This window comes from Vicugna pacos, chromosome 16 (assembly GCF_048564905.1).
Source record: "Vicugna pacos chromosome 16, VicPac4, whole genome shotgun sequence".
Lineage (NCBI taxonomy): Eukaryota > Metazoa > Chordata > Mammalia > Artiodactyla > Camelidae > Vicugna > Vicugna pacos.
Genome location: NC_133002.1, coordinates 47,936,023 through 47,961,721, shown reverse-complemented (window position 1 = coordinate 47,961,721; position 25,699 = coordinate 47,936,023). Strand labels below are relative to the sequence as shown.

Here is a 25,699-nt window from a genome sequence, read left to right as displayed (position 1 = left end):
GCTACCATGTTCTACTCTGCAGCCTCATTCTTCTGCCCCTCTCCCTTCCATTTGCTCACCTTCCAGCACATTCAAGAGTGGCTCTGGGGCAAGCTAGCTGCATGACATGAGGACCCTCAAGCAGCCCTACGGGAAGGTCTAAATGGCCTGGAACTGAGGCCTTGAGACAACAGCCGTGTCAAGGAGTCATGTTAGAAGCTGATCCTCTCCCCCCCGGTAGAACCTTCACGTGCCCTAGCCAAACCCTTGGCTACAACCTCATGAGAGACCTCCAGCCAGAACCACCCAGGTAAGCTGCTTCCGGTTTCCTGGCACTCACAAACATTGTGAGATAATTAATATTTGTCTACAACTCAATAAAAAAATGTTTATAAATAAATAAATGTGAAATTTAGGGGTGATGTGTGTTACAGTGATAAATAACTAATATGCTTACCTTTCAGGGTTGTTATAAGAATTAAGAGCTAATGCATATCAAACAGCAGCAAGACTTGCTGGGACCAGTGGCTCCAGAAAAGGCAGAAGGGAGGAGCAGAAGGAGGGAGTGCCAGATAGGGGGTACCTGGCTGGGTCCAGGCTGGGGAGGTCTCCCACTCCTGAACTCTGGGGAGGAGTCCAAGAGACTGAATATACAGACAGTGGCCAGGCCATATATAAAAATAGCACTCTGACCCACTGCCTATAGCAACAGCTCAGGAAGCCAAACCACAACCCCAGCAGCAATCAGCCCCAAATGGCCAGGCCTTGATCAGTAACTGACGGCTGCCCGAATTTTACCTCCCACTTTCAACATAATACAAATTGGAGAAAATTAAATATGCTCCCCTAACCAGTCACAGGGGATGCCCCGCTTCTGATCAGCCCACCTACAGCTTGTGAATGCCAACAGCCTCCAATCAGGGCACACCTGAAACCTACCCTTTTTTCCACTATAAAACTTCCCCATTCCTCTGCCTGCCTTTGTGTCTCTGCCAAGACTCAAGCAATGGTAGCTGATTCCCTTTCCTATAGCAAGCTCTGACCAAATAGTCTTTGCTCATTCTCATTTGGGTGGTCTTTGTTTATTTCCACACGCCCAGGTTCTCTCCCTTCCTGCTCCCAGGTCATAGACAACATCTTCCTCTCCTGCCAGATATCCAGAGAAGGCAGCTCACAGAAGATAGAAGAGAGGGGGACAATTATAATTAAGAGAGTAGCTTTGGAACAGGACAGATCTGGGCTCAAATTCTGGGTCTGATGCTTCACTAGCTATGTGGTCTTGAGCAAGTCAGTTAACCATGCTGAGCCTCTGTTTCCTCATGTTGAGGGACAATCCAGTGGAATCCACTGCAAGAATTCAGTGAGGTAATATATTTAAAGCACTGAGCATATAGTAGGTGCTTAATAAAGGAAAGGCCAACCATCAGCCCCTCACAGCCTCTTGCTGGAGCAGGCAGGCCCCTGTACCTCATTTTTACTCACCCCCAAACCTTTATGTGCAGCAGACAGCCTGACTGACCTCACTGGATGGAGTCAAAGCCATGGGCTCTGAATCCAGGGCATATCAAAGGTCGGGGGTTGGTCTCAGGAGTAGGACTGACTAAGAAAATAGCTGACCATTTCTCTAAAGAAATTCAGCTGGTCATGCGGGGGGCAAAATGCCAAGGCCAGATACGTGTTGTCATCCTGCTCTATCCTGGCTCTGTGGGGCAGTCAGGGCAGAGAGACTCCTGCCCAAAAAAGAGTGCCCATGTGCCACGCTGCTTTCCCAGGACTGAGGAAGACAAGCTTGGTCTTTCCCTAATCTTGTGTGTGTGTGTGTGTGTACACATATGTGTCAGTTTCTTCATCTTTAAAATAAGAAATTTAATAGCTTCCCAGAAGACACACACACACACACACACACACGAATTAGTGTTCGGCTGATAGACAGGGGGTGGCTTTGGGATGTTCCCATGCTGGGAGCATCATGAATCCCCTCACTCTAATTTGCCAAGCACTTTCTTTCCATCCAGTTGTCTCTTCTTCCACCGCCATCACCGGAATCCAAACCTCTAGCCAGCATCTTTTGCCTGGATCATTGTAAAGACTCCTAAATGCTTTCCTTCCTCCCCTACAACAATCAAAGAATACAAATTAACACAAGGGGGACAAACCATCCTCTATCCCCTCAATTCATACAACAATTTTTAAAATATTGACAATAACCAGGACTGGGGGCAATGTCTTCCCTTCTCCACAGCGCTGGAGTGTAAACTGGTACATTTCTGGAGGGCAATTTGGTCAGATATAATTTACTGATTCTGCAGGTCTATTTTTCAAAATATAAGCTAAATTAAAAATTACAGTTTCTGCACAAATACTTTGTTACAAGGTTCTTTATGGTAATAGTGTTTCTGAAGGAAAAAAGAAAAAGAAAGAAAGACCTCAAATATCCAAAAATAGAGACCTTGATTAAATAAATTGTAATTGTCTATATACCTTGAAAGACCATTCCTTCACTAAAATTGATGTTGCAGATCAGTAGTGCTAAAAGTGCAGGCAGGAAGAGCAGCGAGAGCCTCACCTGGGGATTTGGTAGAAATGCGCATTCTGGGGCCCCAACCCAGACTGACTGATTCAGAAACTCTGGGCTGGGCCCAGAAATCTGGGTTTTAACAAGTCTCTGGACAATCAGAACCACTGTTTTAGATGAATATTTATCACTGGTAAATAACAGGATAAACTGTTAAATGACGAAGGGTTACAAAACAGCATGTACAAAACGGTATGTACGAACAGTGCCTCCCTATTTTGAATGTGTGTATATAGAGTGACATAAATAGAAAAAGGCCCAGGAGATTCTGTACCAAGGGGGTAACGTGGACATTCTCTGGTTGGTAGGATTACGATGTTTTAGATTTTTCTTTTTGCTAATCTATACTTTCTAATTAGTTTACAGTGAAGTGTTTTTGTAAAAAGGAATGAAGAAGGAAAAAACGCAGTAAGTTATTTTTAAATTAAAAAAGAAAAGACAAATGCGGAGGGGTGGGGATGAGATGGAAAGGTGGCAGAGTCCTTCCACGGGAACAGCCTTTCTGTGAGGGGAAACCTGGAGGACCTGGGTAGAGGAGGCGCCGGATGGCCAGTGACCCACTGCCACTGTCCAGAAGAGAGCAGAGAGAGGAAAGGGAAGGCAACGCTGGGGCGTGGGGTGGGGGTCTGTGCAACTCCTCTCATGTCTGGGAAGGCTCACCAGGACTTGAATAAAGAGCAGAGAAGAGATTTAGGGCAGACTTCAGAAAGAACTTAACTGCTAAGAGCACCACGTCCCGGAATGGGCGACTTGGGGAGATTTTTTCTGGCTGGGAACAGAAAAAATTAGTAATGCTGCTCAGTGTGGGTCGAGCTTCGCCGGCCGGAGAGCAGGGCTGCCCTGATCCCCTGATCCCTTCCAACCTTGGGACACAGGGAGAGTTGCGCTTGCAGAGATTCCAGGCCCCCAGCGACGCGGCGGGGCCTGGGACCGGGGGGGGGGGGGGGCCGGATGGGAAGCACTGAGTGGGGAGAAGGAAGGAGAGGGGGCGGGGCCGTTGCTAGGGAAGGGGCGGCGGGGCGGCGGGGCGGCGGGGCGGGCGAGGAGTGCAGTCGGTGACCGCGACGCGCTCGCGGCTCTGCAGCTCCAGCTCCCGCGAAGCCTGTTGCTCGCTCCTCCCGGCCGCCGCTTCCCGCCAGGTGCCCAGGAGCTGTCGGCCGGAGGAGCTGCGGCGCGTGGGCAGACCCCCGCCCTCTCCCTCTCCCCGCGCACAGGTGGACCCGAGCGTCTCCGAAAGCGCGGGCGCGGGGAAGCCACCCCGTGCGCCCCGGACCGCGCGCCGAGACCCCGGGCGCCGAGCGGCGATGAACGCGACCTTCCTGAACCACAGCGGCCTGGAGGCGGCGGGCGGCTTGGGCGGCGGGGCCGCCCTGGGGAACCGCAGCCACGGGCTGGGCACGTGGCTGGGCTGCTGCCCCGGTGGCGCGCCACTGGCCGCCAGCGACGGGGTCCCCGTGGGGCTAGCGCCTGACGAGCGCAGCCTGTGGGTGTCGCGCGTGGCGCAGATCGCCGTGCTCTGCGTGTTGTCGCTCACCGTGGTCTTCGGCGTTTTCTTCCTGGGCTGCAACCTGCTCATCAAGTCGGAGAGCATGATTAACTTTCTGATGCAGGAGCGCAGGCCCTCCAAGGACGTGGGCGCCGCCATCCTGGGGCTGTACTGAGCGCCGCCTCGGCCCGCCCTCGCCAGTGTGGCTGGAAGGAGACGGAGAAGGGAACCCAGGGCCCTCGTCCCCCCTCTCCTGGCGGGCAGCGCGAGAGGCAGCGACGTGCCTCGGGGCGTCAGGGTCCGGGACACTGCGGGACTCCAGACGGCAGCGCGGGAAGGGACTTCCACACCGGGCTGGGTCCTGCGTGCGCTCCAGCGTAGGAGGATGGGAGGGCAGGCGATGGGGTTCTTAACTGTTTTTTGGAAGGAAGTTCGGGACAGGGTGGGAGAGATTGTGGGATGCAACTTGGGGCTGAGGTCACTCGTGCGGGAGTTTTGTGTGTATGTAGGTGGAGTGGAGTGGGGGCGAGTTATGAGCAACGTGGTGGGAGGCGGGGAGAGTTGTTGACGAATCCGAGCAGCTGAGCTTGCTGGCCTGATTTTGCTTTAGAAAAGAAATCTTGTAATAAAACTACAGCCGTCGGGCATCCGGCGGCTTCCGCCCGCACCTCTGTGGGTTGTGTGTGTGTGCTGTGTGTGCTGGCAGGGCTGGGTGGGCGGTGCGTAGCCTAGCAGCAAGCACTTTAAGCCGGTCAAAGGACGCTGAGCCCCAAGACTGGGCAGCTGTCAGGGCAGGTCGGGGGCTCCCGAGGCCCCACTTCAAAGAAGCCCAAGCTGTAGCTGGAGAGGGGAAAAGAGGCCGTTTTCTACACCAACAGCCACAGAGGCTGATCCTGCAGGATGGCCGGACAGCTTGGTGAGATCGATTAAATCACTGAGAAATTTGAATCTGTTTCGTGAGATGGGGAAAACGTAATTAGTAATGAGTTCAAAAGGAGGGAAACAGCAAGATTAATACATCAGGACAGTGGATAAATAAAATTTAATTGGTGTGTATGTGGGGAGGGGGGTGGTCCAGATCGAGGTAAAATTGTAATCATAGGGCCAAAAGCCCTATCCAAGGGCTTGTTTGACTCCACCTTTGTAGAGGGTAGGTGAGTAGTTTCTGAAGATGCACCCTTGTTGCATGGGGAAGGAGGATGTCGGGAAGGGGGGAATGCAAGCTTGGGAGAGGGCTTTGTGGTTTGAAGGATGCAGGATGTTTAAAACTGAGCAAATGGCCTCCAGTGCAGCTGTGTTCAGGAAATGTGGACTCTCTCTTTAGGAGATGCCCCTGCTGCCCAGAACCCTGGCACCTCTTATAGGTGAAGAATTTTCTTAAAGCAGCGTCAAGCAGTGAGAACCTTGGCACTCACAGGCTGGGGGTTGGGGGTGGCTCTGCTGTCTGCAAGTGTCTGGTCTGGCGAAGAGCTGAAATCCAGGGTGGGGGGCGGAGCAGGAGAGAAAGCTGGGCTTTATAGTTTGTGTGTATCTTCCTCAGCCCTCATGCCAACCCCACTCAAGCACCTTGATGCTTAGAAGATTTGAGGGGGAAGGCTCTAGTGGATTTCTTCCTCTCTTCTCTCTCTCTTTTATTTATTTGTTTGTTTGTTTGTTTTGCTATGGGTGGAAGTGAAGGTGAATGAGAAGGAAGGTGGCTGAAGCCTTTCTTGGCTTTAGGAAGAGAAGTATAAGGAATGACATCTGATGTCTTTAACACTAGTTCCATATGAGGTGCGGGGGCAGGGGGCATGGTATCTTAACAAAAGCATAGGTGGTCACTGTCTATGAAGGATCCGGAATCTTCCTGGCTCCTGGGTCCTCCTGTGTAGCTGGAATCATCATCACCAGGATGTGTGATGTCTTCCCACCCACCCCCACCCCATCCCCAATCTCAGACCTGGGAGAGCTCATCCAGTTAGATCAGCCCAGTAGAGGCTAGGGGCAAAAAACTACCTGTAAAGTGTCTAGAGGGCGAAATCCACCATGTGGAGAATGTTCTGTTGATGGTTTGGGGTGACTTGCAGGTAGCCCAGCCTGATCTGGGGAGAGCAGCCTTGAATAGTTTGAGCAGCCGGGATGCCTGGCTTTGTGTGGCACAGGTGTCTGGAGCCTGGGCTGACCCGATGGCCTGGAGAATGCAGGTCAGACAGTTGTGGGCGTTCACATAAAATCCACGTGACCAGAAAATGGGAGTTTCAGGAAGAACAGAGCTTAGGTACTGTTTTCTGGCTGACCAAGTTGCAGCAAACACTACTAGAACATCCCTCCAATAAAATGAATCTGTGACTGGGACAAGAGGAGGTGATTTAAGAGTTAAGTTTCCTGAATTTGCTGAAAAAGGAAAGCCTTAGTCGGGAAGCTGTGCAAGATTTTCTCACTGTAAAGAAGAAAAAGGACAATGAAGACATGTCTGTGTGCTAACATGCCTGTTTGTGCCCTCCACACCATGACTGGAACACCCACGTGCACAGACACACTCACGGGCACTGGTGCATGAGTGGATGTTCATGCAGGCGGGCGCGTGCAAAGACAGGCTCAGGGAGGAAAACAGCAAGCATGAGTGGGGTCCTGGGAAGGGGCAAAGAGTGAGATCACGTTTGCAACCTGTCTTAGGTCTCCAGAAGCCCCGATGTCCTGCAGTGTATTTACAGAGCTATTTTATGTAAACCACGAGGGCAGGAACACCTAGTTATGTAAGAGCACAGGAAGCATAGTGATCCAGGGGAAAGGCAAGATTGGATCAGAACCCTGAGCCTGGGGCATCAGGTTCTGGATCGAGAAGGGGTCTGGTTCTCCAATCCTTCCCCAAACTCCCCACCCTTGGGCAGGGAGAGCTCTTCCTACAAGGGACGGCCAGGATTCAGAGGTCAAATCTCTGGGGGTCTTGGGTTCAGCAGAGTCCTGGACCCTAGCCTTTGAAAACCTAGCTGTCCGCTTCCTAGCTTTGTGACTCTGAGTAACTCAACCTCTCTGAGCCTCAGTTTCTTCACCTATAAAATGGAAGCAATAGAACCCATGAGATGATGAGTATAAAGTAGCCAACATAGTGCCTGCCATGTAATAAACACCCTATAAAGATAATTATTACGATTATCATTATTTTTGCTTATGGTATGAACTCTTTACCCCCAAGATATATTTGGTTCTCTGAAATGGGATCCTGGACAGAAAAATAGTAATTCATATTTGCAAAGCATTTTGTAGTTTTCAAAGCACTTTCATAAGCAGGATGAAAATAATGTACCATGTGTCTAATGTGCTGAGCACTGAGCTCCCAGCCTGCTGAGGAAGGTTTCCTCACCACTCCCATTTTACAGGTGAGAGAACTGAGGCTCAAAGAGGTTACCTGAGGTTGCTCAGCCAGGAAGGGACAGAGCTAGGACTGAGCCCTGCCTGTGACTCCAGCCTTCACTCCACAGGCTCTTGTTTGCTGTCTACAGCAGCCTGGTGAGTAAGAGAAGACACTCTTCCATGTGCCTGATTATAGGAGAGGAGACTAAGGTTCAGTTTAATGGACTTGCCCAAGTTCATCCTTTTAAACAGTGTCTACTGGGGATCTTCTGTTCTGAGCAGGCACTGGGGTGAGCGAGGGGATGGCAGAGCTGGAGTCTAGCCCAGCCTGCAGCTCCTGAAGCCCCGGGTACTTGTCTTGCTCCTCAGGGCCACTAGCCCTTGGGTGGAGGCAGCTGGTTCCACAGGTCCAGGGACTAGGTCAAACCCTCTGAGTCAGGGGTGGAATTTCTGGGGTCAGCTGTGCCCTCAGTAGCAAAATGTCCCCTGGAATGGGGAGCAGTAGAAAGGGCTTACATTATAACATCCAATTCCTTTCCCACTTGTTTGTCTGAGCTGACACACAGAGCCATGTTGGGTTGGCTTCCAGGAGTCTCCCTGCCCGAACTCTCCCCAGACCCCAACTCAGCAGCAGACCAAAAGCAGCCTTGAGCATTAGGGGAGGTTTAGAAGGGAGGGTGAAGTGTGAGAACTGGGGTGCACAGACAAAATGGCCACATGCGGCATTCCACTGTTGGGGACAAGGGGTGTGTGTGTGTGTGTGTGTATGAGAGATGGTCTTAGGAATGTTCTGGTCACTGGCATTTATTAACCATGCCTTACATGACTCCCCTGGTGCTGGCTGCTGAGGAGGTTGCTAAGATGAAGGCAATTCTGCCCTCAAGATGCTAATAACATGACCAAGAAATAGCCAGCCACATGGGGACTCAGTTATGCCATCCTCTTTTAGGGGTGTCCACAGTGGCAGCATGCATCACCCCACAGTCCTGTTTTGTCTGAGGATGAAGAGGAAGATTCTGGATCTGGAGGAGGAAGACGTGGGGAGAGCGTGTTTAAACATCTAGGTCCCCTAGTTCCTTACTCACAGGGACTCACAGAGCATCTGGCTTATGCAGGATGCTCTATGGGGCTTTGTGAGGACTGGGGAGAAGAAGGGCCCTGAGGAGAGCTTGGGATATATGAGTCCACGCTGGGCCCCAAGCTGAAGAAGGCCCCCACCCCCAAGATGGGCCTCTTCCTAGGGCCCTGGTTCTGTAAGACCACGGCCTTTGCCATCTTCACAGCCACCCAGCCGGAAACCACGTCGGACTCTCCTCCTGTCTGCCCCATGGTTAATCCCTTCAGATTACTGCCTGGGCTGTGCCAGAGCCCTCCAAATGGTCTCTGGACCAACACACTTCCCTCTTCCCTGATCCCTCCTTCACTATCACCAAGGCGATTTGTCCACAACACAGGTGGCATCATGTCACAACTCTCCTGGGTAACCTGTAGTGTTGCCGGCAGAACTGTCCAAATGCTTGAGCCAGTGTTCAAGACCTTCTGAGCTGTCCTACACCTCTATGCTTCTGCGACCCAGCCCCCAAGCTATAACCTGAAAAAGCTGCCAAGTTCACATCCCATGCCTTTACTCCTGCTGCTCTGCTTTCCTCAAATGCTTCTCTTCCCTTCCTCTGCCCTTTAAAACTACTTACCCTCCAGGGTTAAGCTCAATTGCAATGTCATCCATGCAACAGATTTATAATTGCTTCTATCACATAGCCCCACTGCACAATCTTTATTCATCTGCATAAGAAAAGCTAACATTTATTGAGCCCTTCTATGGATTAGGCTCAGTTCATGTACTAATTTTCCAAAGAGGTGGCTTCTACTAACATCCTTATTTTACAAGGTTAAGAGACTTATTTGAGGTTGTACAGCCAGTAAGTAGGTGCAGCTGGGATCTAAACCCAGGCAGACTGGTTTCTGAGTTCACACTCCTAACCACCAGGCTATGCTGCCTCAGTGTGTGGCAGACACCTCACTCGGCATTGTGCTCTGGTTACTGGTATCCATGCCCATCTCCCTCACTACACTATCCTTGAGGACCAGAACTGTGTGTGTATTTTGTACAGCACCCAGCATAATGCTTTATTCTGTTTAGGAACATTACTAAGCTTGGTTGAATTGAAGACACAGTCCCTGCTCTCAAGGGTGTCATGCATCATAGGGATCAAAGACATGTAATCAAATAAACAAAACTCAAACAGCATTCACTGTAGTCAGATGCAAATAAAATTCCATGGAAATGATTCCTCTTTTAGGTGCTAACATTGCCATTTAGAGATCTTCTACATGCCAGGAATGGTGTGAAGCACTTTTCATATTTTATCTCATAATCCTTTCTGATTTTTCTCATAACCCAGATCTAATAATTCCTGCAAGGCAGAGATTGTTGTCATCTCTGCTTAAGAGAACAAGGCTCAGACGGCTTAGGTCACTCATCTGAGACCACAGTTAAGAACTGATGGAACCAGAGACCAAATTCAAGTCTATCTGAATTCAAAACACATTTGGAAGGTGACTAGCTGGCACATTTCATGATTTTGGATGAAAATTTGAAGTTAAGCCATGCCTTTTATTTTTCTGTTTCATTGTTCAGGGTGTTGGGGTTTTTGTGAGAACTTCTCACTTTTCTTTGTTGCAGAACGTGATGAAATAGTACTACTGCTGATGATGAAGAGGACGATGGGGATGAAAGTGACAAGTCACCACCATCATTAAACAGACTATGAGTGAACAGGAAAAGTTACCCAATACACTGAAAGTAGGGAGAGAAAGAGAGGGTTAGGTTGAGATAGTGGACTAAATACTCACTCCAGCCAGCTCTGTATCATTATATACATCGGGACAGGTATTAAAGAAAACCCATAGCATTGCTAGAAATTAGGAGGAGTTTCTAGCCCTCAGTGGACTAGAAACCATGAAGATTTCCTGAAAAATAGGTGGCAGAGAGGGTCATGTTGAAAGGGTTACCCACAGCCCACATATCGGGCAAGCAAGGTCTGCCACAAAAGGCAGGAACCGCTCCAAGGGTGTCCCTAACTGGGATGCACAGACAAGGGAAGCAGGAGGAGTCACACCTTGGGTACTGCAAAGGTTGTAGTCAGAAGTATCAGCTTCCTCGCTCCTTGTCCCAGCACTTCTTGCCATCAGAGGCAACTCTGAGGCTTTGTCATGGACAGGGCATTAGGGAGGATACAGAAAAGGAGAAATTATTCATGTCCATGGTGAGTTTAAGATACACTGGTCTGTAAAGTTTAGAAGAGGTTTGCACTGGCAGTGAGAGGGAAGAGCCGCCCTAAAGACTGCTCTGGGTCCTTGATGCCACACGCCCTGTCTACCCTGGAACCTGCTACGCTCCTGACTGTAGACTTGGGTAATGAGATGCTCCACTTCTAAAAATATGGTTTTATATTAAATTTTCTGCAATGTATATATTGGCAGTCACATGTGTACTTACCAGAAGGGTGAAAAACTCCAGTGAATTACCATGGAGATGAAACCTGGAATGAGGTTGCCATGGTAATGAAACTGTTTCTAAAAGGCCACATCACCTTGGGAAAGTAGAAAGCTCCTGTTAAGGACTTGAAGTTAGAGGCTAAATCACAGACCTTCCCATCAGGGCCGAGTGCTCTTTCAGTTTCTTTTTACTTCTCCTTTTTTTTTTTTTTAACTTTTCTTGCCATCCCCAAAGGCAAGGGATTTAACGTTTGAAAACTTTGATTCAAGCTCTGGCTGTGCCACTAATAAGTCATGGAGACTAGGTATCTGAGGGCCCTGAAGAGCTGTGAGGAAGTGGGCTGCTGGCCCTTCTCTCTGCCTCTGTACTGATCAGCTGTGTGACCTTGGACAAGTCATTCTATGTTTTCTGGGGTTTCCTCCTGTGCAAACTGAGGGGATGGACTAGATGGCCTCTAAGATTATTCCAATATTTTTCTTTCCCTTCCTTGACACTCTACCTTGAGGCACAACCAACCTTTCAAGTAAATTAGGCCATTGGAACTGTCTGTGGTGCTGAACATCTGTCTGTTGAGCCCCTGGACTACATCCAGTTCTCAGCAGATCTTGGCTGTTCTCAGTACACTCAGAGACTGGTGGACTCAGGTCACCTCCTTCAGGAGTCTAGGGGCCTGCCTGCCACCTGGAGAGGAGGCTCCAGAGTCTCTTGGAGTTTAGAGACCACTGAAGGAGGAATCTGGAGATGTGGTCCTAGTCTGACTGACATTTGCTGTCAGTGGGTTTTTGATGAAGCCCACACCTTCCCTGTGCACCTTTGTTTTCCCATCTATGAAACTGAGATGGGGACTCAGATGATCCCTAACACCTGATAGACCCAGAGGTGTCCTGGAAGCTTGCCTGAGCTATGGGGCAGAGGAGAGCCCATAAATATTCAACTATTCCCCACCTGACTTGAGGCCCAGGCTTCTCCAGTGCTGACTGAGGATAAGGAACAAAGCACACTCCCTTGTTAGGAACATATGTTCTTTTGTCTGGAAGAAAAGACAGGCAGTGAGCAGATGTAGCATTTACATTTTCTCCAATGACAACTGAACACTGAGGATGATTAGTGCTTGTTATGAAATGTGTCAAAACTATAATAAAATCTCCAACTTATATCATCCACCTACTTATCTGATCATCTTTCCATAATCTGCTTCACTCCTCAGTAGCACAGGATGAAAAAGTCAAAGAAGGGAAGGCTCAAAGGGAGCTCACCCTAGGAGGAACACAGACACTGCAATTCACTCTGAAACATCTTGTATTTTTCATCCTTCAAATCCCCTACTTGTCAACACAATGTGACGGTTGGGAGCATGGAGTCCATAATCAAGAAGTGCCCTTGATTCAAGCCCTGCTTCTGCTCCTTATTAACTGTAAGACATTCTTTCCAAGCTTCAGTTTCTTCATTTGTAAAATAGGGGTTAATGACACATATCTCTAAGTAGTGCTGAAAGGATTAAATAACATCATTTATGAAAATGATTAGCAAGCACAGTGTCAGCATACATTGAAAGTGATTGTTTTGATGATTGATAGCTGCATAAAAACTACCCCCAAAACTTCATGGTTTAAAATGATAACCATTTTATTCTCTCTCATGGTTCTGTGGGTAGATCAGGTAACCGTGGGTCAACGGGGAGTTGCTCTGCTGCATATGATATTGGCAGGAACAACAGCCATCTAGGGGTTGACTGGCTAGAATGTCCAAGTCTGGTGCCTTGGAAGGGACAGCTGGAAGGCAGCGCTCAGCTCAGATGGCTATACCCTCTCCTTTCCTAGTAGTCTCGTGGCATCTCCTTCTTTACATGGCTTCTCCAAATGGTATCTACAGCGGGACAGCTGTTCTTATTACATGTCAGCTTATGGTTTTTCTTTTGCAGAATGTCAAATAAATAGAATCATACTTGACATATAGCCTTTTCATTCTGTCTTCTAATACTTAGCTCAATGCATCCACATTGCTGTGTGTATCAGTAGTTCGTTCCTTTTTATTGCTGAGTAGTATTCCATTGTATGAATGTATCTCAGATTTTTTAAATTTTGATTTTTATTTATCTCCAGTTGAAGGACATCTGTTGTGAATAAATTATGAATAAATTCAACATAAATAATCATGTATAGTTTTTGCGTGTGTGTGTGAGCAAATTTTTCATTCCTCTTGGGTAGATAGCTAGGAGACGGATTGTTGGGTTATATAGAAAGTATACACTTAACTCTACACGAAACTGCCAAACCGTTTTCCAGAGTGGTTGTCACATTTTGCATTCCCACCAGGAATGTGTGACTGTTCTAGTTGCTCTGCATCCTTGCCAGTGCTGAGTAATGTCAGGGTTATTCATCTATTTTGTATTTTGTTTATTTGTATGTGTGTCTTTCTAGTATGTGTGCAGCAATATCTCATTGTGGGTTAAATTTGTATTTTCTAATGACTGATGGTGTTGAACATCTTTTTGTGGACTCATTTACCATCTGCATATGTTCTTTAGTAAAGTACCTTTCGCTTATTTTTAAAGTTGGGTTGTTGGTTTTCTTATTGTTGACTTTTGAGATCTCATTATATATTTTCAGTACAAGTCCTTTGGCAGATATGTGATTCGTGATATGTGATTTCTCCCAATCTTGGTCTTGTCTTTTCATTCTCTTAACAGTGTCTCTCACAGAGTTCCACACACTCCTCAATCCATCCCCTTCCCCAACCCCACACTTGTGTATCCCCAGTACCTAGCTAGTGCCCACATAGTAGGAACACCATAAGTGTCTGCTGAGTGGATGATGTAAAGAGTGAATGGGGAAGCTGAGCCTCCTGGTCACTGTGGAGGTGACTCACTCTGGTCTGGGTATTGCATCACTTAGGACTGTTGCCTTCTTGCTCTGGTTCTCTGTTCTCCAAGTGGCTCTCTGATCTTTATTTGGCTTCCCTGGTCTACTGACCCCAAAGAAGGAGTCACCGGAATAGTGAGTATGAGTAGTCCAGTGACTGAAAAAGGCAGCCTCCAGCCCTTCCATCCTGAGTTTAGCAAGTGGCATTCCAGTTGCTCATTGTTGGGTTTGGTCAGTCTCAAGAGGCTGGCCACTTTTGAGTGTCCTGGCCCAACTTTCAGATCTTACTGAAGCCTGGATCATGGTGATCACTCTGAAGTCCACCCTCTGAGGTCCTACCAGAAGGCCCAGCCAGCCTTCCTCAGATGACCTCTCTCTTGCATCTCTCTCTTCCCTGCTCAGTCCAGAAGGGGAGGGAGGAAAGTCAGCTCCAGGATGGGAAGACTGGCTTCTGGGAACCTCCAGGGATGGAAGGACTCTCCTTGGTTAGGGAGACAAAAAGGGAAGAGAAGAGTTTTTGAGGTGGAAAGTGGGATGGCAAAGGATAGAGCCTGGAACCAAAAGCAGTTCTCAGGAAATGCTCTAGTTTAATCCCTTCTCACCACAGTTCCGTGGAAGGAGGCTGCCGTCATAGGGGCTGGGAGAAGTTTTGTTTCCAAATGCAGCAGAGCCTGCTTTGCTTAGAGATAGAGTCAATTTGCCTCTTTTCTTAGTTCCCAAAAGAAAGATGAAAAACCTCCTTTCTTCAGAGATTTTAATGCTGCCTGAACTACAGTCAAGTGTTCTTGAGCACAACCAGACAAAGAGAAATAAACTTAGAGGGAGGGATTGGGCAGTGGGGTGGTAGTGGTGGATTTAGGTTTTTCCAAAAAGAAAGAATACTTTTCCTTTTGAGCCAAACCTCTTCTTAAAAATTTAAAAATTGGAGGTCACACACTTTGCAGTTTGCCTCTCAGTCTGTCCGTCTGTCTGCTGGTAGGAAGCAGCTGATGCTTCCGCTCCCCTCTGCCCTGACCTTCCCACCAGCTCCCTGGTAATGCTCTCTGACCACACTTAGATCTGCCCCTGCATTCCTGACACTGACTCGCTTGTCCTAGGACACTCTGCCTGTGGAGGAGAGCCTTGAGCACAGCAAATTCTGTCAAACTGTCCTACAGGGACATACGGAGACCTCTTGTCTTTGCATTGGACTTCACTTTAGTAAAACATTTCCCATCTCACGCTACTCATTCAGCCTTTTAGTAGTTCTTCAAAGTAGGTCCCACATGTCACTGTTGGGGAAACTGAGGGGTCACAAAGTCAAGGGGGCGGCCCAGTTCTCACAACCCTTGTCACATGTGGGATTTTCATAGATTGGACTGTCTTCAGGCAAACTCAAACTCCCCAGAGCCTCTGGCTTCCCAGGAAGTTGGGTCCACCCCTCATCCCCATCCCATGACCTCTGGAGGCAGGGTGAACTCTTGTCAACCCAAAGTGGGTGGCTGGAGGGGCGATGCCCTGATGGCCCAGTCCTCACCCCTGAGCTAGCAGCCAGGCCTCAGAAGATGAAGGCCTCATCTTCAAGTCTCCTCCCAGCTCCCCCTTCCAATGGTTCTTGGCTTAGTCAGGCTCTGAGATGCCTTGGTTCCTGCTGTCAGCACTTCCTTCAGTTTAAGAATAAAAGGAAGCCATCCTCTGAGTCCCCACGCATGTCTCCCACCCCCACAGTCTTGCTAGCTCCTGCTGTTGCGACTGTCAGGAGTGGAGTTTGGGGTAATTGTTGCCATGGAGACCCTGTCTAGAGTTATTGTGCAAATGTGTCCCATCTTTCTCCTTTTTTTGGTGTGTGATATGAATGTGGGTAAAATGGTGAGACTGAAGGCGCTTCACCTCACTCCCTTGCCCTGCAAGTTGGTTTACCTGGGCCCAAGCTTCCTGGTAGCCTGCTCCCCACTCCTGTTTTCTTTGAGACCTGCGACCTGTTGCTGCCAATGGAAAGAAAGTCCAGGACAGCTGAGGACAAGAGACCTGCTCTCCATGGGTTGAATGGGGTGGCCCAGATCCAGTGACACTGGCAGCAACTAATCCCCAAAGCAGCAGCCCAGGTTCCTGGAGCCATCAGCCCACTGGTGATGAATTAAGCCAGAGCTCCCAGCACCTTCCTCCGAGAGCCTGTTTAAAAGTTGAGGTTGCTCACCTAGATCCCACCTCCATCCCACTTCCACAGTCATCACTGTGTACACAGATCACTGCTACAGAATCCAGGCTTAGCACCCCGCCTCTGTTTCCCCTGAGCGCTCGTCCTCCCACGTGCAGATGACTGGATCATTAGCACTATTTTTATCATGGCTCTTTCCTATCCAAGATCTGGCCTCATCGCCCCACTGCTTCTTTTACCAAGTACAGTCAAGTTGCATTCAAGGGCTTCCATCAGTTCCTTCCTCTCCCACCAAACGAACCAGCCCTTCATACCTTCACCTCGCCCATCCTCACCTTTGCTCTCTGCTTTCTGTTGTTCTGAGTCAGCTCTCTGAGGGCAGCCTCACCCACCTCACTGACACTGCCTTTGCTCAGGCTTTGTCCTCCTTTCTCTGACTCTTGTCAGGAATTCATCACCTTCTTCAAAACCCTGCATCAGCATCCTTTCTCTACAATGGCTCACTGCACTGTTGAAAAGATTTGGGTGTTGGAATGGGGGCGGGGGTAGAAAGACAGTGTAGCATGTTGAGGAGCGCCACCAGCACTGTCAGCTACCCAGGCTACTCCAGGGCTGCCGTCCAACAGGAGGCATGAGACAGTAAACATATGGCCGCCCCCTCAGTGCCTACATGGATTTTGACAAGCTTCCCAATAAAGGATCCATCATCACACGACAGTCAGCGAACAAGAGAATTAAGAACGTTTGTAAGGCAGAATTCTGGCCCTGTGTGGGGAGATTTCTGTTTACAACGCCACACAGGAGGGAACAGGATCTGAGTTCGTATATTGCAGGAGTTGCAGAATGACAGATTTGGATCCAGGGCTAATCGTACGGGCTGTTAATCAGTTTTCCCTCTTCTTCCCACTCTTCATTTCTACAGGATTGTATTTCAGATCATACTTTCTTGTCTTGCTGATGCGGCTTCATGAGGAATGAAGAGATGATTCTAGGTCGCGCCTTGCCGCCTTGCCTAGTCTGATGTGAGGAGCAGCAGCATCTGGCTCCCCAGTCTAATAGGGGATTTAGAGCCCCTGCCCTAGAAGGTTCCTAGTCTGAAGGTGGAGACGTAGCCCCTGTTCTAAAAAGCTCTTTAGTCAGTTGGCAAGGGGTGGGGTGGGAGGGATCACACACACAGCTATGCTCAAATGATAATCTCACCAGATACAGCTGGACCAAAGTGTTAGCAAAAGGAAGTAGTCACAAAAGTAGGAAGGATGATGAAGTTAAGACCTGGTTTGGAAGGCTTTCTGGAGGAGGTGAGTGCTGAAGGAATGGTTTGGTGAAGAGAAGATGGGATTCCAAGCCATGCACTGCCTCAGAAGTGTGCTTGGCCTGAGGTATCCAAAGAGAATTCATGAGTTTGTTCCTTAATGGGTTTAGTTCAGAAATCAAATCCTTTCAAGCTCTAATTTCTCTTTTGTTGAGATAAAAATGGGGCAGGGGGAGAAGCTCAAGATCTATTTAAATTAATATTCATTGTGTGCCACCTTTGCATCTATTTACATCTTATTATGTAAATAGCTAAAGAGGGGAGAACAGAGACAAAGACATGGTTTTGGTCTTGTAGAGGGTTTCCTTCAGAGCTTTCACCACAAGAGACAGAAACCCAACATAAACCTACTTAAGTAGGGAAGGGATTTATTGGCTCCCTAAATTGTAAAGTTCTAAGGGCATGGCTCAATCCAGGGGCCTGGGGGTGGGAAGGGACAGACTGGGATTTCAAAATTTGTAGATACTGACAGGCATATGCAGACTAGATAAACAAGATTATGCTGTACAGCACAGGGAAATATATACAAGACCTTGCGGTAGCTCACAACGAAAAAAAATATGACAATGAATATATGTATGTTCATGTATAACTGAAAAATTCTGCTCTACACTGGAATTTGACACAACATTGTAAAATGACTATAACTCAATAAAAAAAAAGTTTAAAAAAATCCAGGGGCTTAACTAATATTGTTCCCTCTCTTTCTCTCTCTGTGTTTCTCTCTCTCTCTCTCTCTCTGCCTCCTTCCTTCCTTTACACTATGCCTTTCTCTTTCCTCCTGTCTCTCTCTCCCTCTCTCTCCAGCTTGTGGCTTTGCTTTCTTCTTGGAGGGCTTCATTCTCAAGCAGCCTCTCCACATGGCTGGAATTAGTCTCCAAGTTAAGATATCTTGCTCTCACAGAGGCAGTGGTCAGTTAGAATTAGTGCTAAAGGGGCCAGGCCAGTCTGAGTCTGTTCCTTTGGAAACGCTTTCCTAGAAATCCCTTCTGGCAACTTCTCCCCACAACCTGTTGATCAGAACGGGGTGCCACAACCACCCCTAGCCGCGAGTCTGGAGATGCAAGTATTTGCAACTGGGATTCCTGCGAGACCAACAAAACTAGGGTTTTGTTAGTGAGAACCAAGAGGAAAATTGATATTGGTTGTGGAGCCAGCCGTGCCTATAAGAATACCAAGGAAGACTCTGATTGGCTCTGCAGAGTCATGTGGTCATTCCTCAAACAACCACCAGGGCCTAATGACAAAGCCCTCTGACTGGCCAGGCCTGCTTCAGGTGCTTTCTCCTGCTGGCGAAGGCAGCCCCAGCTGAATCCCATGGAACAGGTTTTCCACAGGAAGGAGAGGTTATGTTACCAGCTGAAGGGGATAAGGGCTTGTAGTCCATAGGGATGCTGGGCAGATAAACATCCTACACCCACGACAAGAATTTTCCAGTAAATAAAGAAAATACACCAAAAAATAGTTTTAGGGGGAAAAAAAACAGCTTCAGGAATCTCCTCTTTCTGACACAATATATACAAAGTTATGCTGCAGGAACCAAATATAGCCACATCAAGATGATGCAGAGAAAAATGGCTCGGAAAGGAAGACTTCCTGGTGGGAGTGAAGTTGGAGTTGGAGTTGGTGTGTGAAGGAGGTGATGGCTGGAGAGGAGGAGCCGGGAGGCAAAAGCCCAGAGGGAGAAGCACAGTGCAAAGGCTAGGAACAGGGCTGGACGGGAGAGAGAGGGAAGGTAGGTGGACAGCCCCCGCCCCCCTACAAGTGTTCTACCGCCCTGAGGCCTGGGTTTCCTCCCTGAGTGTACCTGGGCCCCAGAAAACTGGACGCTTCCCTTCCCCCCTGGGTCAGCAGCTGACTTTGGCTCAACCCTGATTAGCTTTGTTTTGGCCTGGGAGGTTGGGCAGAGGGGAACAGGGAAGACCTCCAGTGCTAAGTTCCAGGGGAGAGGAGGGAAATGGTCTGATATGTGAGCAAGAGGGAGCTGCTGAGAGCAAGTTCCCAATCCAGTAAAGAAGTGATTATATGGTCATTTTCAAGTTACCAGGCACATCCCAGGAGACTCTAACTGGCAGCTCAACAATTCACCATGAAACCTGGGATCAGGAGCCGGCTGGTGTGGAAGCTGGGCGAGGAGCCCAGACACAGACAGCTGGGGTGGGAATCTTTAAGGATGAAAATGATGGGTAAGGAGCTTGCTGTTTCCATGGAAACTGACTCTGGGAGGATGAGACATGGTCCACTGGGTAACTTGAGGGGAGAATGCCACCCACTACCAGGCTTTACTGTGGGCGGCAAGCAGGCACCTCTGGAACCTGCACTTTCAGCTGTGTTCCTGTGCTCTGCCCACCTCTGTGTCCTCTTAGGGACATCACGATCTGACAATGTGAGTGCCAGTTCACATAAATGTCTGAGGGGCCTGGGAAGACACCCCCGAGTCAGAAAAGACTGGGCATGGTTCCTGCCACCCTGGATTAGTTGTGTCTGGCAAGAGTACGGTAGTGCCAGACTATGGGACTGTGGCTGGTGCGAGGGTCACAGACTAGGGCTAGGACATGCTGGCTTAGTGAGAATGCCCACGAGCGGGGCGAAATGGCAGGAGCTCTGGATTGGGAGTAGGTGATCTCCACTCTGATTTCACATCTGTTATTACCAACTGGCTTCGGGACCCCTGGGCAGTCACCCAGAAAGTCAGACTTGGTGGTCCCTAAGTCTCCTTCTAGCTCCACTTCCTGTCCTGGAATTTGGAACCTGGTAGTTTTGATCTCATTCGCTCCATGTCTCAGCGCCCTGAACTACTCCACCACAGCACAGAGGGGCCCCCCTGAGACAACCCAGGCTCTTCTCAGGCTGCTGTGCAGGTTCTGAAACAGGCAAGATGCTGACGCAGCCCAGCCCAGCCTTTGCCGCTCGGGGCCATTTTGCCCCTGAGCTCTGGGACGACTGAGCACAGAGAGAGATGTTCCTGAAGCTTCCGGCTGCCCCCGCGTACTCCCGCAGACGGGCTTAATAAGCTGCCTGTTGCAATTACTCTTTCATTTCCAACGGTGATTTTAATTGGGCCGTTCCCTGGGATAAGTGGGAAGAAAAAAGCAATGTGTGTGGGATTTTGGCTGGGGCACTGAACATACACTTAAGGATTCAGTTCTCTCTCCCCTCCCCTCCTCCTTTTCCTTCCCCTCCTCTCCATCCTCTCCCTCCTGACCCTTTCACTCCTCCTCTGACATCCCCGCCTCCTCAGGCAGCTGCCTCTTCCCCATCCTACAAGGGGCAGCAGAGAGTGTGGGTAAGGGTCCTGCAGGCCGGGAAGAGGACACAAGAATCCTGTTGAGGGATAGGAAAGGAAGTGATTTAGGTACTGCTACTGTAACAGAGAACAACTCTGACTCCATATTGGATCTGTTCCTTTAGTTTTGACCACCGTGCCCTGTTTCCTAGGCTTAGTCTTGCCAACTCTGTTCCTTTTGTAAAACAATGTTGTCTTTAGCCTGAAATAGACAGGAGAGCCTATTCTCAAGGCTCCAACCTTTAAGGAGGTTAGCACTTCTGCACTTACGTGGCAATGGCAAGTTGCAAAATAGAGAATAACCTTTGTTTTGTTGGAGGTTTACAGGGACACCGTGGCCTGACCCACACGGACGCTGCAAGAACAAAGAATTCCTGCAGCAAGAAGTTTGCAACAACCAACCATACCGTCTCCCCTGTTTTTTTGTATAAAAGGAGCCTGTATTCTGACTGGAGTAGGATGGTTCTCCAAGACGTTAGTCTGCCATCCTCTTGGTCTGCTGGCTTTCCAAATAAAACCACTGTTCCTTGCCCCAACACCTCGTCTCCTGATTTATTGGCCTGTGGTGCGGCGAGCAGAACAAGTCAGACTCGGTAACACCTTCATGCACACATTCATCAGCTGATATTCGTGAAGCGTCTGTCTTGGGCACTGAGGACGCAACAGTAAGATAGACACGGTGGACAGACGGACCTAGCACAGCGGGTACAAGCACAGGCTGTGGAATGAGGACGGCAGACACAACCGCCCGAGGCCCTGGAACTGGTCCCAGGGAATTTCAGGGTTTCCTTTAAGCGTATGCCCATGACCTTGGTTACGTGTGCAAGTCTGCGTGAGTCACTACGCCTCTCTGGCCCTCAGCTTCCCCATCGGAACAGGACGAGGCTAAGCTGGATGATGTTTAAGATTCTGGGCGGGTCTTTCCACCTACGGAGGGAGATAAGGGCTCAGGATCCCTTAGCCTGGGCTTGCCACCCCATGGGTCTGATTTGGGGCCTTAAAACAACCCATCTAATTATTTATTATGATTCCGTGGGTTGACTGGAGCTAAGCTGGACAGTTCTCCGGGCAGTGTGTTCATACAGAAATGTAGTAATCACATGTCCCTACCCCGAATCCTCACAGAATTCATGAGATAATACCCTGGGTAACCAATAGTAGATGAGGGTAAGTTTCTCTTTATAGAAAAAATCCAACTAATAAATGAAGAAGGAAAGATAGAATTATCACCATGTTTCACCACGCCCCTCACCCCCGGGAATGACTGGGTCCAGGCATTGGGCATCAACAGCTGCTAATGTCATGAGAAGGAAGCCAACTAGACATTATGTCCCTTTGATGGAAGAACACAACACCTACTGTGATTTTAATCTAATCAAGCTTCTAGACTCAACTGTCAATTTACAGGAATTATAAAAGACAGAGAACTACCTCATGGGTTTGTAATCATCAAAGCCCAGATGGACATTCTATAGGATGTATGACCTGCCTTCTTCAATAATAAATTGCATGGAAAAAGAGAAAGATGAAAGAGAAACCTGTGGATTAAAAAGAGATTGAAGAGACATCAGCCAGTCACAACCGAGCACATCTTATTTGGATCTTCATTTAATCTAACTGTTAAAAAATGCCTTTTGACATAAAAACAACTGGAAATTTGAACTCTGATCAACTGAATATGTAATTATATTAAAGCATTCTTGTTTTAAGAAAGACATTATTGTTTTAAGGAAGAATTATTGTCTTAAGAAAGATGAGTGAAGAACAATGGGCAAAGTACAAGGAACTACCCAGCTGCAAGGAGCTAATATGAAGTAAGGCTGGGGAGGATGGGGACAGGGACTGTGGTGGGAGTCCTGCCCCCAGCTCGACCATTAGCGCTTCCTTTGTGTGGCCTTGGTTGAGTCCTTTCCGCTCCCCAGCCTTCAGTTTCCCTACCTGTGAAATGAAGCAGGCCGGCCCAATAGGTCTGCAGCAGCCTGAGCCCGGCCTCCTTCTGCTTTGTCCTCACCTGTGCAGCCCTGCAGCCTTTACTGGGTGCCTGTGACCCCCCTACCACGTGTCCATAGGAGCATAAAAGTAGCGGGATGGGTAGAAGCCCAGAGCTGCTGGGCCCTGCAGAGCCTGGAACAGAAGAGGCCACCTCCCCGAGGCACCTTACTTGGAGGATCAAGCTGCAGGATCCCAGGTGGGCAGGTCCAAACCCAAGGGAATAGCTGTCCAAGAAAGAAACTGCTAAAAGACCTTATCACCCACCAGCCACGTGCAGGAGTTATCTGTTCACCAGGATGGTTTGGCCTTTCCTGATGACTGGGGCCTTCTGGTGAGTTCCCTGGGCCTACGTCCTGGTCTGGTCACCTACTCAGGACTCCAGTTGAAGTGGGTTCCTGCTGCCTTTGACACACTCTCATGGGCACAAATGAACATCACTGGATCCTTATGTCACCTGCCCCTTGATTCCTTGTTGCTGGCCTCTGCCCAGCTGCTCTTCCAACAGCATCACTAAGGAAGTATCAACCTTAGCACTGAATCACCCACATTGTAAATGCTCAATAAATCTCAATAAATAAAGAGGGAGGACTTCCCTCCTGGACCATCGCAGGGGCTTAAAATTCTCTTGAAGTATCAGGAGCTTTATCTCCAGAAGGTTAAACTAAAATACCCACCACCCGCTACCAACACCAACCAATTTAACACATGGACTCAGTAATGCCCCAGCTCCAAAGAGCAAGAAAGACAGGTCCATGAAAGTGAGCAGTACAGAATGGCAGCCACGCCCACCACGCTGGTGCCAAAGCCACATTCAAATCCTTGCTCTGTCTCCGACCAGCTCCGTGACTTTGAGTGAGTTACTTAACCTCTCTGAAGATAATTTCCAAAAGTGCTGTGAAGATCAAACAATTCACTGCACGCACCGCATCGTGCCTCATGCTCTAGGAGAGCTTAATAGACATTAGTGATAGTTTTTTGGGGGGAGGCCTCCATTGCAGCACCCCACAGGTGCTCCACCATCACCTCCCCACTCCTAATTAAACCTTCTCTCCTTTCCCTCTCCCTTATAAAAACACCCTTTCCAGTGCTTCATTCTTCAGTCTGGTTGGCTAAGCCTGTGATGTTGCAGTGTCTGACAATGGAATTCTGCCTTGTTTCAGGTCGGGTGGAAGGCCAGCACCGAGGGCACCCTGAGCCCGTGGATGTGTGTGTGGTGTGGCTGCCCAACCAGGGGAGACAGGACAAGTGGTAGCGCAGGGAGGTCTCTTGGACCAACAAGGTGGAATCAGGAGCCAAAGAGATCACAACCCAAATCCCAGCTCTACTACATGCAAATTGGGGTGATTAATGCCTACTTCCCGGGCTAGCGAGCATCGAGGAGGGAATTCTTTCAAGAAGTGTTGTTGCCCACCCAAGCCCCGATTTCCTGTACATGGGCCGCTGCTGGCCTCTAGTGGCCACTGGATAAATTGCACAGCGAGTTGAGCTGAGAACAGAGGTGTGTGAGAAGTTTTTCTCCACTTCTGAATTTTCCTGGTGCCGGGGTTCTCAACCATGACAGGCGCATAACTCCCTTTTTATAAAATGTATTTTGTGTAATGATAGTAATTTTTAAAAACTTTAAGCACTTTATTGAGGTATTGACATACTATAAATGACATATTTATAGTGTAAGATTTGGTAGTTTTTGATATATGTTATATACCGAAGAAGCCATCATCACAACCAAGACAGTGAACATCTCCATCACCCCCAGAACTTCCTTGTGCTCCTTTCTAATTCCCCACCCCAAGCAAGTACTGAGCGGCTTTCAGTCATTGTAGGTTAGCTCACATTTTCTAGAGTTTTCTGTAAATGTAATACTACAGTGTATACTCTTTTTTTGTTTGTTTGTTTTGGTCTGGCTCCTTTCACTCGGCATAATTAGTTTTGAAATTTATCCATGTTGTGTGTACCAAAAGTCCATTCCTTTTTATTGCTGAGTAGTATTTCATCATATGAATGTACCACAGTTTATTCAGAATGAGGATAAATTTAAAAATTAATACAATGCCCTACAATCATATAAAAGAGAAACTGAAGGAAAGTAATACAATAGTAGGTAAGTTCCATGTGGATGCTCAGCCATGATCACACTGGAACATATAATGATGGAGTCAGATGCTTGACCTATACACACAATTACATGAACCCAGTTCTTTGTCAGAAACTTTGGTTTGGCTTCCATGGCCAGCAGTTGGCCATCCCATGCAGGAGGGTACAGTGCTGTGTGGATGATGCGTGGGGCCTGAGATTGAGCCGAGAAGGTGGACACAGGCAGGTTTTAACTCAGTGGAAAGATTCATTTCTCACAGGGCTGACCATCAGGGTAGGATGCTTCTTTCTGTTACGTGAATGGTGTGTTTGGACTGGACCACTGTGGGATTTTAGACCACCATCCAGCCTATTAATGATCCAGACTCATTCACTAAGGTCCATATTTAATTTTTCAAAGGCACGTTTGCATTCCTCTTATCTTACTTTCACGGCACAATCTAGGAGCTTCCACTGCACTTTCCTGAGCAGGGACATAAGCAGTCTTCCCTTCCCCAAGTTCTCAGGGCCAGCGGCAGGCATTGGCACTTCCCAGTCCCACTGGGGCCTCTCTCAGAGGCCAGAATATGGTTTTATGGAAGAAAGTGTTCAGCAATGCTTTGGAGGCAACAAGGCTGTAGAACCTTCTACTACAAACATAACCTTCAGTTGATAGCTTGTTAGGTTGAATTATAACTTGTAAATGTTTGTATAGACAGATGATCTGTGGCCTCCATGCTTTCTTGCCCTAGGCTGTGACATCCAGAATTTATTCATGGGCCCCAGTTTGGGTTTTTAAGTTCCTTGACTGAGTAGGAAGCCAACCAGGGCTCATATCTGTCATGGTTAGGTGGGTGGAGGCTGGAGGGCCCCTCTGGTCCCCCTTTGAGTGATGCCATCAACCCCTCTAAGACTTTAAGCTGCAGGGAGATCCTCCTTTGGCCCAATTTCCAGCATGTGGACCTGGGCTACAGAAACCTCTCCTTCCGCCCAGGGCTCTAATTCTGCAGACAAGGTTATTTGGGTCAGCTGAAGCATCTGTAGATTTTTGGTCACAAGAAGTACCTCATGAAGTGGCACCCCGAGAATGCTCTCTTCCAAGGGTTCTACCTCCACCCAACTCCTGCTGGCTTCACATCCCAAGATGTAATGTGTTGCTGTCCTGC

General features: G+C 48.5%; 1 protein-coding gene across 1 annotated transcript; it reads left to right on the top strand.

The window, feature by feature from the left end:
- Positions 1-3,598: 3,598 nt before the first annotated feature.
- On the top strand, positions 3,599-4,666 carry RPRML (reprimo like). The gene has a single exon (XM_006199257.4). The coding sequence runs from the start codon at positions 3,859-3,861 to the stop codon at positions 4,213-4,215; it is 357 nt and encodes a 118-aa protein (XP_006199319.2). The 5' UTR covers positions 3,599-3,858; the 3' UTR covers positions 4,216-4,666.
- The last annotated feature ends 21,033 nt before the right edge of the window (positions 4,667-25,699 follow it).